The 15,480-nt window shown below is 36.7% G+C and overlaps 2 protein-coding genes and 1 long non-coding RNA gene across 3 annotated transcripts; all 3 read right to left on the bottom strand.

Moving 5' to 3' along the window:
- Window positions 1–83: 83 nt before the first annotated feature.
- On the bottom strand, window positions 84–2,645 carry LOC114822551 (putative pentatricopeptide repeat-containing protein At3g15930). The gene has a single exon (XM_029097087.2). The coding sequence runs from the start codon at window positions 2,643–2,645 to the stop codon at window positions 375–377; it is 2,271 nt and encodes a 756-aa protein (XP_028952920.1). The 3' UTR covers window positions 84–374.
- Window positions 2,646–2,720: 75 nt separating this feature from the next.
- Window positions 2,721–7,243, bottom strand: LOC114822552 (zinc finger BED domain-containing protein DAYSLEEPER-like). Its single transcript, XM_029097088.2, has 2 exons — window positions 6,976–7,243; window positions 2,721–5,192 (listed from the first exon to the last, which is right to left on the bottom strand). Exon 2 carries the CDS (start codon window positions 5,168–5,170, stop codon window positions 3,131–3,133), a length of 2,040 nt encoding a protein of 679 aa, XP_028952921.1. The 5' UTR covers window positions 5,171–5,192; window positions 6,976–7,243; the 3' UTR covers window positions 2,721–3,130.
- A 1,153-nt stretch (window positions 7,244–8,396) lies between these two features.
- Window positions 8,397–10,139, bottom strand: LOC114822654 (uncharacterized). The gene is made up of 3 exons (XR_003770790.2): window positions 9,911–10,139; window positions 9,298–9,360; window positions 8,397–8,583 (listed from the first exon to the last, which is right to left on the bottom strand). It is a non-coding gene; the product is annotated as an uncharacterized lncRNA (long non-coding RNA).
- Window positions 10,140–15,480: the final 5,341 nt, after the last annotated feature.

Here is a 15,480-nt window from a genome sequence, read left to right as displayed (position 1 = left end):
ATTCATAGTTTTTCTATGATGAGTGTATTCGTGTTTTTTTCCATTCTATATCAGCTTTTCAAATATTAATAATAATACGAGTATTACTATTTACAGAATATTTACTTGCTGCGTTGAATATCATATCTTCAATACACGTGAGACTTATAGGTTTCGCGCATGCAAGATCTCTCTCTGAGATACATTTATCATTGAAATTGCAGCAAATGCTAGAGGATTTAGCAAATTAAGAAAGCAAGTTAATCATCAAACTACACTATCTTCTTCTTTTGCTTGGAAGAAACCAAACATTTGGACCTATTCTAGTCCTAACTGATTATCCCGCCCCCTTGGCCGCGTCGGCTAAACTGGCCAAAGGTCCTTTAATCAAACCGTCACCAATAATCTTTACACGAACACGAACCGTGTCTAAAATGGTGGAACCGAGTTCCATCCCTAACAATCACTTCTCTATCATAAACTCTGGAGACCAACTTTGCCATGCTGTGACAATCCACACAGATTCTAAGGTTCTTCATGATTCTAATTGTCGCCCCATCTCCCAAACTAAGCAGCCCAAATGCCATTGCTAACTTCTCACTATGCCTGCAAACTGCACTCTCTTTATCCTCCTCCCGCACATCAAGGAAAACCTCCGATGTATCCGGGGAATACCCGACAACTTTCAAGTCTTCAATCGTCTTATCCAACTTGGAATAGATTTTTTCGGATTGAGGGTGTGACCGGTCCCCGGCAACAAACTCATGAACATTACCATTCACCTCTATCGAGCTGCAACCAGGCGTCTTCTTGATTCCCCTGTCCATCATCAGTTGCCTTACGTCGCGCAAATTGTCCCATTTACTGCAAGCTGCATATATATTGCACAAGAGAACATAAACGGAACTGTTGTCGGGCTCCAGCTCGAGCGTCTGTTTAGCTGCAATTTCAGCCAGTTCTGCATCTCTGTGCATTCTACAAGCGCCAAGCAGAGCTCCCCATACAACTGCATTTGGTTTCATTGGCATGTTCTGTATAACCTCAAAAGCTTCGTTTAGATTCCCTGATCGACCAAGAAGATCCACCATGCACCCGTAATGTGAAACTTCAGGCTGGATTCCATGTTGGGTGATCATACTATCGAAAAAGTTCCTTCCTTCAGCCACCATTCCAGAGTGAGTACACGCAGAAAGAACACCGATGAAAGTTATCTTGTCGGGAGTTATCGAAGATTCTAGCATTCGAGAGAACACGTCAAGAGCTTCCTTACCATGTCCGTTAACAGCAAGGCCAACAATCACAGCCGTCCATGTAAATTTGTCCCTTTGAAGCATTGCACTAAAGACCCTCAAGGCTTTCTCAACATTTCCACACTTGAAATACATGTCTATTAAAGCATTTCGAACGAATACATCATTCTTGATCTTGTTCTTGTCAATGTAAGTTTTTATCCATTCTCCGAGTTCAAGTGCTCCTAGATGTGCACAGGCTGTTAGAATGCTTACCATAGTGTACTCATCTGGCTTTACATTCGAAGTTTGCATCTGGCGGAAAAGTTCCAGTGCCTCTTTGAACCGGTTCACCCAGAGGTACCCATCCATTATTGCAGTCCATGAAATGTAGTCTCTTTCAGGCATCTCATCGAAGTAGCTCCGAGCTAGATCAACTTGTCCAGAACTGGCAAACCCCTTAACAATGGTAGTCCAAGAAATTACATCCTTTGTTTTCATCTTTTCGAAAATCTCAAGTGCAACGTGCATTTCCCCACAAGCTACATACATGTCAACCAAAGCATTTCCCAACACTAAATCAGGTTTGATCAGGCAATCCTTGACGTATTTATGAACCTGCTTCCCGGCATCTAAATTCTTCAATTTGGAGCACGCTGATATCACCGAGACAAGTGTAACTGAAGTGGGCAACGCTCCTGTTTTCTCCATGTCACTAAAAAGCTTCAAGGATTCATCAAACTTCTTGATTCGATTGTACCCAGAAATCATTACATTCCAAGTTGCAACATCCTTCATGTGAATCATATCAAAAACCCCACGTGCCATATCAATTAGGCCACAAACAGAATACATATGCACCAAAGCATTTTGAACAAAAACATTAGTATCAAGTCCATACTTCAACACATGAGGGTGCAACTCTTTGCCACATTCCAGCGCAATTTCACGCGTGAATCCCTTCAACAAGAACGGAAACGTATAACAGTCGGGCTTGATACTCATCCTCTGCATTGCTAAATACAAAGAAACCCCGTCTTGAGGGCATCGTATCCGACTATAGCCTCTGATCATGGTGTTCCAAAGAAACACACCTGGTTCAGAAATTGCGTCGAACACTTGACGGGCATAGTTCACATCACCAAATTCATCAGTACAACAAAAGACGATGATTCTGTTACGCGCGATCGGGTGCGATGTGAGGCCTGTTTTCACTGCTTGGGCATGTATTTGCTTGATGTAGTACATGGAATTGCAGTTTTCAAATAGAGCAATTGGTGCTGGGTTTCTGAAAGACTGAAGCTGGGTATATGTTGGCAAGTGGGTTGGAGTTGCAGATGCCATAGCGATCCTTTTCATGAAGTTCATAGAGTCATAGACTGACAAGCTTAGAGATGAGAAGATCCAGTGAGTTCTGGAAGCAAGAAAGAACATCATACAAAGAGAAAAAGCATTCCTCTCTACCGCCGGCAGCGTGTTCGCACCGGCACCGACAGGTTATGGAAAATTGGATGGCTTCAACAAATTTATATGCTTGTACTCGAATTATCAGTCAGACCCAGAAATTCTACAATACAACGGAGGATATATCCCTCGACTAAGTGATGAGAGAGATACTAACAGCGGAATATACCGATGATTACAACAATTCATCATAACATAAAAAGTAGACACAATCAACTTTCTAAGACAGGAAAAATGGAGAAAAAATTATACACTCGGGCAATTTATCTTGCAGCTAAATTACTAACCAATAATGTAAACAGTTGCTATACTACAAGCATAAAAGTTGGGACTGTAAGCATTCTATGACTGTCGGAAAAACAAAATTTAACTAGCACCGCTGTTTACCATCTAAAAACCACCGAAAAGGGCCCATCAATGATCTACCTAAAGGAAGAAAACAAATGAAACCTATGGCACTAGAATTCCATTTTGACAGCAGAATTAGACTCTTGAAGTGCTGGTGGTTGCGGTAACGGTCCATACTGAATCCAATCCTTGGCGCAGATAAGGGCCTCAAGAGTTGCTGTACCCAATGAAGTCCGGTAACTGTCCATTCTTTTTATTTCGGTGTCAAACACAGAGTCTGGGGCAACAGTAGACACGGGTATTGACAAGATATCAGAAGCCATCCTGGAGAGAGTTGGGTACTTGTGTCTGTTAAGTCTCCACCAACCCAGAACATCAAAGTCTTCCACCCCATCGACCAAAAGAAATTCTTCCTCTTCCAGATACTGATCTAGTTCTGACTTCATTTGCTGGCCGCCTGTGATATCAGGCATAAAGAAATCAAAATCTTGCAGCCCATCTGCAGAAGAGAGTAGAATCTCCTGAGATGGTATTTCCGGTAGCTCTGTTTTCATGATGCCGTCGTTCCCTTCTTCTATTGGTATTTCTGGTAGAGTAAGCATTTGCATCATGTATTCAAGGAAGAGATCATGAATACCACCGTCAACAATCCTAATCCATGTTTCGGCATTCTCACCATATATTTCAGAGAAGGTTGACTCTACATGTTTCATTTTGAACCTCGGATCCATAATAACAGCAATAGCTAAAACAAGGCAGCAGTTTTCCCAATACTTGTCAAACTTTTCATACAGAGGTCTGATCAAGTAGCTGACAAAGGGATCATCACTCATGGCTGCATGCATCAATGCCTTCTGAATTTCTGATACTTTTGGAAAGAATGCATTTGCAGAAGGGTATGTTGGGGCAGTTACAATGTTGGCTGCATCGAAAAAATACATTAAGTATGTACATAGAGTTTCTACCTGCTTCCATTCTTCCAACGATATGTTTATGTTATAATCAGGATCATATGTATCCAAGCAAGCAAATACTTCCCTCAATTCACAAGCCGCAACCAGCATATGATAAGTTGTGTCCCACTTAGTTAAATTGTCAACTGAAATGTTCTTTGAGCTAGGAACTTGAAGTTGTTGCTTCAGCTGAACAAACTTTTCTTCACGGGATTCTGAAGTTTTCACATACTTAACGCTTTCACGAACTTTCGTGATTGTCCCGCTCAATGCCCTCAGTGCATCTTGTGCAAGACGACTCAGAACACGAGCATAGCAATTTCGTATCAGTAACTGACTGCTGAGCATGTGTGGGTTCTTGACTGAAAGAAGCCCTTTCAGATTTCCAATTATGGTTTCATTCGATAGGGATTGGTCAAGTGTGATGGTAAACAGCCGACCTTCCAGATGCCAATCGGACAAGCAGGTCAAAATAGCTTGACTAAAAGTGTCACCTGAATCAGTAGACGGTACCATTACAACATTAAGGATTTGACGATATGAATTCCAGTCACCATCAATGAAGTGTCCTCTCAAGAAAACATAGCCCAGGTTCTGATTTGAAGTCCACAAGTCCACTGTAAGGCTGACTCGTCCAGGAATTCCACTGATAAGATTCAGAAGATTCTGCTTTTCTCTATGGTAAATAGCCACACAATCATCTTGAACAGCCTTCAAGCTTACCATATTGAACTGAGGTTGCAGTGTTCGAACAAAACTAATGAATCCTTGTTGTTCCACAATGTGAAGTGGATACTCATGCATAATTATCATCATAGCAATCTCATGGTTGCAGCGTTCCTGATCAAAAGAAATTTTCGCATGGCCAGAATTTGCTCTGGGGCGTCGTTTTGGTGCATCAGTAGCACCAGTCTTGGAGCTTGGCGTAAAGGGAGTCATCTGATTTTTTTGACGACTTACTGGGCAGATACCCAGGGCAATATGTCGTTTTAGATGGCTTGTGCCTGCCAGCTTTGAACCAGTGATGTAAGCAAAATATTTCTTGCACTGCTTACAGCAAGCCCTAGTATTTCCAACCCCAATAGTTTCAATTGTGAAGTGCTCCCAGACAATAGACTTCTTTCTTCTGCGCTTGTTTGGCTGGGTTTCTGAACTAGGTATGCCATTAGTATCAGTTGGGGTCAGAGGAGTATTCATCTTCCAGTAAGCAGGTCCAGTCCTAAAACAGATCGACATGACCAATAAGTGAATTACAAGATTTCACAAAAAAAAATATGAAAAAAAAAAATACACAGTTGATCTAGCAGTAAAGGAAAAACAGACAAATTCAGCATCGGAAAACTTAAATTAAGAAAAGAAAAATAAATTTCACAACAGACACATGTAAGAGGGTTAGGGACAAACGGCTAAGGCCATATTTCACCTCATATGATCTGGTAAGCAACTTGGTTATTCCTTCTCACTCACAATCCCAGTCTCATAATCCTAAACATTACACATTATTAAAATCTTAACCATTTTCATCTAAAAGCCCAAATTTCCTACTTTTAGACCATGCTAAGTTGGTCAGTAGAACTATGCATGAAAATGAATTCACAAGAGCACTTCCCAACAATACAATAGGATTATCCTTTCATCCCAGGGCAATGAATTTTCATGAGCATAACTCAACAAAGAAAGAAGCTTTTTTTTTTTCTTTTTGTTACTATATTAAGCTACATCGACAATCAACCCTGAAGTACAGCAACAATCAACCCTGAAGTACAGCAGAACAAATCCAACATAAATTGCATGTTTCATCTGCATGCTTACAATAAAACCAAAAAGTAAATAAGTGCCAACTAAATACAGACCAAGGATTTTACCTACATGAACCAAACTACATACAGATGATTTAATTGGAAGTCAGAAAATAGCATATTCTACTAGTATCAGATAAATCCTATTAAGACAACTGAAAAATGCAAAACGCATCACAAAAAGCAGAATAACAAACGACATAGAAACGGTTCTTGAAACAATAAACGTCACCGAAAACATGAACACAACAGTTTAAAGTACATCGTCATAAATATTTTATCAAGTTACAACATGGTTCATTCTTATGATGCAGCTTCTGCCAACCAAACCACACAACAAAGTGGAATGAAAAGCAAATACAATCGAGTATATGCATACACGATGTGTTAAATTGAATGGATGAATTACACGATTTGTTACACAGAACACGGTTGAATTTACGAATCTCTGGTATATGCATACAAACTAGCAAAGTCTATTAGAATCAAACAATTTAGAAAACATAGAATAAAACCTAGTTCAAGACAGAGCTAGTTGAATGCAAAGCGCAGTGTTTATAACTCTTGAGGCTTTGGATTCAACCGTGAAATGTGTTTCATTATTGGCCTTTAAAAAATATGCCCACTACAGACAGACGCATCAGTATTACAATTGTCATATTTTTTTTACCAGTCACAAAACTTCTACTGCATCCTATAAAAAGTTAAAAACCCAGCCCTGCTGCACGTGAATTGTACATAATGCAGCAAGTACAATCTGCTTTATGCTGAAAGCAATTGTACCTTGAAATGTTCAAATAATACTATCATTAAAAACAGATTAAAAAAACGCTAATCAAAGAAATTAACAGATAATTGGGGATAATTAGGTCAGCAGCAACCAAAACTAAAAGCTTAAACCCTAAAATCACACCCGTAAACACATACAATAAAAACACAATTACCCGTAAACGCATAGATTACACACAGATATACACACATACGCACATACATAAATACATACACACACATACAGATACAGCCAAAGAAATTGAACAATATGACAAAACCCTAAAAAAATTTAAATTCAAAATTTCAAAGAAAGCTAAAGAAATTAAACAAACCCAGAAATATCAACAGTCCAGAGGCATCTAATAAATCCAGAAAATCAACAAATTCAAGATCCAAAAGTTTCCAAAAAACCGAAGAAAAAAATAGCCTTACCCTAATTCGCAGCCCCGAAGACGAAGAACCGGCCTCTGCGACACGAAATTCGGAAATTGTTTACTTTCGGGCAAAGAAAAAAAATAAAAAATTTGAAAATTCGAAGGTTGAAGACGAAGTTGATGGGCTTGAGGTTGAAGGTACAGAGCTTTTTGGGGATAAACCCTAATGGACCTAAACCTCGAGAATTAGGGTGCGGCCTGTGAGGATTTTAGGCTTTTTTGGGGGGTGTTTTTGTGAAAGCGAAGCGAGAAGGAATTATTTATTTAAGCTGCGGCCTTGGGGGGTCCAATTTATACAGGGTGCTACCTCCCCTTGGCTTCTTGCCCACTCTTTTCTATACTTTAATATTTTACCAATAAAATAAATACTTTAATATTTTTACTTTTTTTTTTTTTGAAAGCAATTAATATTTTTACTTTTTAGCATGTAAACTTCCCTGTACTTTCTCCATCACTGATCCTAAATGTTGAATTAAGCATTCAAGAGCAACTCGTCCCATTACAAGAATAATTGCCCGTAACTCGGCATGCTACTGAACTTCGCTGAGTGACACTCCTAACCACTCAAAAATTACCATGTGGTAATTTTTAAATATAATTTTTCATTTTTTTATATTTAAATTACTTGTAATTATTTTTCCTATTAATTAATATACACCATGAGATCGATCGAATGAGTCTTGTTTTCTTCCCGGACTCTTTGCGGTATGGAGTCTTCTCCCCAAACCATCTTTCCCTTCTTCATATCCAACTATTATAAAATGAAAAATAAAAATCCGGCAAATTTCCTCCCTTTTTTTTTTTTTTGAAAAAAAGTTGTATGTTCTTTTTTTTTTTTAATTATGAGCAATATTTCGTTGAAATTTGTTATATATTAGAAAAGTTGTAATTGTTTGTTTCTTGAATTTTGTATCTGGGTTCTTTGTGATATTTCATTGCAATTCCAATCCATTATTTCATCAAAAGAAAACTAACATCCATGACAATTCTAATCCATTATCTCGTCAAAATATATTCCTCTAAAAATTTCTAATGACTCATTCGTATAGAGTAGTCAATATGTTCTCACCTTGTACACATGGAACTCTTTATATATTATTATCAAGTCTGAAATTTAAAGCCAGTGTATTAAAAGGCTGAGGCATCCGAGGGATAGACCCGCCTAGGCGTGAAGTGAAGCCTCATGGGATTAAATTTTTTAAATATATATGTTTTATATATTATACATATAATTGTATAAAAAAAATAATACTTTGTAAAATAAACATCCATTCTCAATTTATCATTCAAATCCATAGTCATTCAAAAGATAAAATCATCTAAATTCATGTCACACCCCAAATTTGAAAATAAGGATGATAATCAAATTAGGGCATGAATAGTATCTTAGTAAAACAAAATTGAAATATTACAACAAAATTATGATGGAACCAGAGCCATCTAAAAGTTCATTTAGATCTGTTTATTTAATACATCTTTAGTACTCTTACCACACACTCTTAAGATACTAAGACACTTTATTTTAATTACAACTAGGAACCAACACACATATGATATGGCTATTCATTTAGAGACAGGTCATCCTCATGTTCCTTCATACTGGTACCTGCAATAGCTAATAGGGTGTGTGAATTTCATGCCCAGTAGGAATCATATACCGTTCAAGTTCGTTTATCACAGTTAATCAAAGTGTCATGCATCAAACAATATGGTAAAATACAAATGATATGACAAAGAAGTACCCATGAACTCACTCCCTTCTAATCCCGCTAACTTATATTTATGGCATCCAAACCCGTACGTCTCATATCATGCTTATACCACCTGGTTCCAAACACCATAGAATATAAGTTAACTCCCATTCCTCCCTTAACCCTAAATTTTATTATTAGTTTCAGTTTCATTAATATGGGCCCTTCCCCCGATGCCTAACTATATGTTCAAGCCATTCCCCCGACGCTTGAACATATATATAATTTTTCAACACTTTGTTTAACCAAAACTTTACACAACCCAACACTTGACTCTGTATCATGTAATGCAATATGAGCATTTCAATTTCATAGATACAATTGTAAACCTCAACATATTCAATCCAGCAATTTTACATAACTCAACCATTCATCAAAACATAACAACATTTAACATAGTCGATATATAAAATTCATCGAAAAAGAAACTATCAACCCATAACACAACCATGACAATCAAAGGATTCAATTTCATCCAAGCATTTCATTACTATTGTATTAGATATAGTTACTAATATCACAAAGATTAAACATGATATAGACCTATCATCGGGAAATAGAGCTCATACCTCGTGTCCAGCTAACTAGAATACCTCTCTAAGCCTCCGAAGTGTCCGGAGTCACTCCCAGGCCTAAAATCACATAAATAATAATAAAAGTTAGCATAAAACTAGAATGAAGATTCAATTTCAGCCTATCAAAAGTTTACCCAAATATATCCTTGTCACAACCTCGTGATGAACCATGCTTAAGTCCTCATATTGTGACCCTATTTTCATCCCTCAAAACTCCATGGAATGATGCAATTACTTGGATTTTAAAGCTTAACAAACCTAGTTTCTAATCTAATAAAAGTTTCTCAAAACGGATTTAAGAGAAGAAAATAATCAAGCTCCAAAGTTGAGTTCACAAACAGCTTTTTTGCAGAAAATCTGCAGAGATTTTCAGATTTTTTTTCACATTTTCAAATCATATTTTTCCATAGAAGATCTCAACCAAAATCGGTGAAATAAATTGGGCTTTGTTCCTAATCATGTCTAATTTCAAATATATAAGAAGACTTTTTAAAAAGGTAATGGATTGAGAGAAAACAAGAGCCACAGTGAGGCTCACCCATTGCAGTTTTCTAGAAATCAAAGTTGCAGTGGTAAGAAAATAGAAAATTAACTAATTTGAGCTAACCTTTTGTACCAATTGAAGAACACACCAGGCACTCTCTCATCTCCCTTTTTTCCGTTTTCCTACTTTTCCCTTTTCCAAAACTTCTCGCTCTCCTTTAGTTCTTCTGTGAGAGTTAGAAATACTCTCTCTAACCCCATCATTGCATTCTCTATTTTAGAATGCTTACTCACCCCTCTAAACTACCCACATCACCCCCAAAATTTATGAACAAGATCAGATTCTCTTGGCTCTCCACCATGTGATGGTTGGGAAGAAGAGTTTAGGATGTCTACACGTTAGCTCATCCTTTGTCTGTTTTTTTTTTCTTTTTCTTATTTAATATTTAAAAGCTAAAATAATTTTACTACTATCATTTATATATATATATATACACACACACATACTTTCCAAGTGTTACAATTCATCATTCAAAGGTAATATCATCCAAATTCATCATTCAAAAAGTAATACAAACAAAGAAATCAATTATTCATCCAAATCATCTTTATCTAAATCAATTATTCATCCAAATCCTCTTCATCTAAATCAAAGGCAACATCATCCTCTTCATTGCCAAATCTAGATGAATTTGTACAGTATGTTATCAATTCATCAAAAGAATCTTCTGAATCATACTCCAAATTTCTTCGACTTGAGGATCCTTCATTACCTCGTTTTCTCTTGTACGTAATAGGACTTCGAGGTTGAGTAGGCTGGTGTGGAGTAGTAGGCTCACGATGAGGAGGATAACTCTCTAGGCTCTCGAATGTATGGGCCACTTTCATAAACCGGGGGAAGCACATTTCTTATAGCCTCAACATTGTACAATGACTCATCCTCGAGCCATGTAGGATCTTCTATCTCCATTATCCATTCATCATTGAAGGCAATTTCTTCCACAACAATGTGATTATGCTTCTTCCTCCTTTTGACTTCTCTCTTGTAAAGCTAAATTGTACTTCACATAGGCTAAAACATTAAGCTTATTCCTTCTTTTTGTATGAATCTACAAATAAATCAATTCTATTATTTAAGTCTAATCATCTTAACCAAAAATGACACTTGATACTAATATTATATTTACTTACATTTTGAAATGTGCTCAAATTCCTCTCACATCCTGACACCCTAGAAGTAAGGCTAAGAACTTGGAAAGCAAACTTCATTAACTCGGGTGTTTTAGTCCCAAAGCACTCCCACAAAGCCGCTACAAAAACAATAGTAGTAAGGTAAGTAATTTAAGGGTTAATGATAAAAATATATTAACAATTGACTAATTAAATCTTACTTGGTGTTCGCCTTTTCCTAGTTTGCATAGCCATAAAATCTGTAAATTCACCAAGCCTACCATTATATAAATCCAATTGAATATCGGCCTCTTCACGTTCTTTCTTTTTCCCAAGCATCATATCCATGCAAGCAAGTAACCCACTTCGCACTTCATCACTATCTGTGAAATTTTCCTCATACCGAAATTGTGGGTTTAAGTAATAGCTCGTCGCATGTAGTGGTTGATAAAGTTGATCGTCCAATCTACGATCTTTCTCCAAATAGGCATATTTTTCTCCACTTTGTTAAGATTGTTTGCAATTTTCGTTTTTGTGGCATCCATCAACTTATATATAAAACTCGTTGGGGGGGGTCTCTACTCCGAATCAACCTCTCTCAAGGCACAAACAAGAGGATGAACACCATTAATGCAAAAGGAAACTTTACCTCAAACTCACGATCATGTAGCACATGATGCTTAGCTAACTTTGCTTCATCGGATTTTGCATAGGTACTTTTCCGACCATTCTTGAAAGGCAAACAAAGCAACAAGATTTTCCTTTTGTTTTTGTAAGCTTTGAAGTGTGAGGAAAGAAGTGGCAAATCTAGTGACCGCCGAACGAAAAATTTCCAAATTGTTGGTGTACTTTCTCATCAAAGCTAGTACACATTGATGTCCATATAGATACTTTGAAATATACCTAGCATGTTTGAGTCATCAAATCAATGTAATAAGCTGCACATGGAGTCCACCACACCTTATCTTTCTTCCCTATAAGTTATGCCCCGGCATTGTTGTAGTTCAAAGCATTGTCGGCTATAACTTGAACCATATTCTCCTCCCAAATTTCTTGAATAACATCATCCAAATAGCCATATAATAAATCTCTATTCTTAATAGAGGCTGACACATCAACCGATTTCAAAAACCAAGTACATTATGAGCTATTGACAAGAAATTTGATTAAACACCTACTTTTTCCATCCGAACATCCATTCAACATAATAGTGCATCCATCTTTTTCAAGCATTTACATGTTCTTTCATCATGCTTTCTACATCCTCAACTTCTTCTTTAAGTATCTAAGTCCTATATTCATAGCTTATAGGAGCATCAAAGCTGAGACTAAAATTGGATACCGCTTTCATTGCTTTAATATTCATTGTTTACCGCATTAAAAGAAATGACACTAGTGTAGAACCATCGTGCAAGTGCTCGGGATGTTTGTTTGCTTTCCTCTTTTTTGAAAGGTGTATTCAATGTGGTTTGACGAGCTTCCGATATAACATACCTATCAATTGATCCCCTTGACCTAGGTGGGAGAAAAGAACCGATTTGTTGTGAATGTGTGGCACTTACACTCACACTCTCACTCCCACCACTTTCACTTTTTTCTCCACCATCACGACACAACTCATGGCTATCTTTATTCTTTTCTTTAGTTTCGATAACATTAGCAAAGCATTGTTCCTTCACATTGGGAGAAACTTTTTTACAACTAATCATTCATCCCGAACTTACATCACCCAAGTGATGTTTGAATCTAGAAATTGAACCCGTGCATTTGTGATTACAAAAAACACAATAGAAGTGCTAGGTGATAGGATCCAAATCTTTTGCCCATGACAAGCAAAATCTTTCTTAAAAGAAGCCATATTCTTCAATGCCTAAACAATAAACATTCGATGCATATAATTAATCCATTTTTTGAACAAACAATAAGCATTCCAATGCATATTCTTCAATGCCTAAATAATATATAAACAAAACTATATAATTAGGCCATATGAACATACTATGTAAACTATATAATTAGGCATTTATATGTCTTGACTTCACACTTGCATAGGGACCGTGAAAGTATATGACTTGACTTCTTATAATTATATGAACATACTATACAAAGTTACATACAATAATTAGGCTTGTTTTGTAAGCAGTTTTATACAACAATTTTGTAAGACTTATATATAAAACCTATATACTATGCACAAACTATATATAGAAATTTAAAAGAAAAATAAAAAAATAAAATCGCAAACTTTTTCAGAAACCTTAACCTTTAAATTTAGGGATTTGTGCGCTTGCTTACGGTGATGTTGCTGGGTGACAGCAACGTTGCTCTGAAGAATGAAGAAGGCAGAGGACGCAATCAAAGGAAGAAGAGAGATGAGGTACGGTCCGTATGGATATGGAATTAAAAATCTCTACCTAAACGGCGTCGTTTTGGGTTTAGGAGGGTTTTTTTTTTTTAACCAAACAAGACGCTTGGACGCCTGGACGCCTGGACGCCTGAAGGCGTGCCTCTGCCGCTTTGACGTTTCTGGCAAAGCCTTCCGCCCACTCCCTCAAAATAGAGGAGAGAACACTGACGCCCAGGCGGCCTAGGGGCGCCCTGAGGCGAGCCTTTTAAAACATATGTTCTTAATATAAAATTTGCTAATAGCTTTGTAGTATATTAAAACACATGTTCTTAATATAAAATTCAAATGAAATGTAAATTTGACAAATGGATTCACATTTCCAACCAACCAAACTTTATGTACAATTAATTTATCAGTAACAAGATTTGTACCACAGAGAAAGCATATTACATTTAACCATTTTGTCCAACACAACCAAGTAGGCCAAGGGTGTTGATGGTGCATTTTATCCCATGTATACAATTATGCACATCAATTAGATAATAGCTAACAAAAATCACCCAATTGGTTATATGCATTTCCTATGGCATTTCTAGTATACACATCAAGCAAAATTCACAAAAAAAATCGTATGTTGAATCACAACAAAACGTTTATCTTCAAGATCTTCATCTGCTGGGGTTTTCAAAGCAGTCCCTAGTTCAATTCTATTGAGATAAGCTTGAATCACATCAACTCCATTTGGTTCTACCATGTCTCCATCAGCATTCTTCTTTGATGTGTGCATAATCACAGCCCATGTTTCACGCTTCATGGTCTCCACTTCCAAGTCTATCTGCCTCTTGTGTGCCACTATTGAATTGGTCTGCACTTTGTGCAAGCACATTTGCTTACTCAACCTTTTGCCTTTCCTCTCTCTCAACGACCGCAATCCTAAGTCTCCCATTTTCAATATTAACTAGCTTGGTTTGCAGCTTCTCTTTGCTCCTCATATGATGCTTTAAGTGCTTCAAGCTCTCTAAAAATTTCTTTTTTCTCAGTTATGATACCTGGCACATCAGACCACACAACACTTATCACAAACCCTCGCAATTGCTTCTCTCAAGCCCTTATAAATCAACGTATAAAGTATGATGAACCTCATCAGTTACCATCTCAAATATGTCATCTTACTTTTTTAGCCTTTTATTGAAATCATCTTGCAATTACATGACAAGATTAACTACTAATTCATATGCACTCTATATAAATTTGTAATCTATTAAATCAAAGATATTTCAATCATGCTTCCATATTAATTCATAAGTTATATGAGTGATTGTTCTGTTTTTGGGCCTATGGTGCATACCAATAAATTCGTATACATGAGAACCTATTTCATAACTCTACTGTATTAACTAATGCAAGTTGACGTTGACTTATGATCTCCATTTACACGATATTTCATATCTTAACAGCAACATTTCATCTTAATAACATTTGCAATAACATGTATTTAAATTTAAAATAGTGCAAAACAACTAGGAAAGCCTTACATATTCATGTATGATTTGTACAAATGTCCTGGTTCCATTCGTGTGATTTTTTAGAGCATTTCTATCGTTTTTAGATAGTGTAGCACACTTCTGCATTGTGTCAGACTCATCATTCATTAATTAGATTTTGTTGAAAGTAATATATCTGAATCCTTAATACATATAATCTAGACATTTATAAACATAATTATGCCATAACTGAATTAAGCATATATGGTGGCTAAAGTGACTCTTGAGATAACATTCTTAGGAACCTGAAAAATCTTGCAACAGTATAGGTAGACTCTACTGCTTGTCATTTGTAATTAAATTTCATTAGCTCCCTTGTATCATTGGGTGCCTTCTTAACTTATTTATTCCCCTAAGACTTTGTGTTCTACGGGTCATAAGACGACGTTCATCCAAAATCCCTTTGACATTGTTTGGAACCCTTAAATGATCTTCATGGTCATGTTCCATCAGGTCGTCTGGTGAAAGTTGAGCTTCAATGTCATCACCAAGCAATATTGATGCAGTTAAGTTACTCTGTTCCTGAATCATATTGGCTTTGTCAACTTCCTTTTATGTAAACATAAGACAAATGTGTTAAATTCATATGTAAACAAAAGCATTTCCATTTAATACATTTTGAAGTTGCTGTAA

The sequence above is a fragment of the Malus domestica genome, chromosome 17, assembly GCF_042453785.1.
Source record: "Malus domestica chromosome 17, GDT2T_hap1".
In the NCBI taxonomy this organism is placed as follows: Eukaryota; Viridiplantae; Streptophyta; class Magnoliopsida; order Rosales; family Rosaceae; genus Malus; species Malus domestica.
This window is presented reverse-complemented; position numbering and strand designations above follow the sequence as displayed.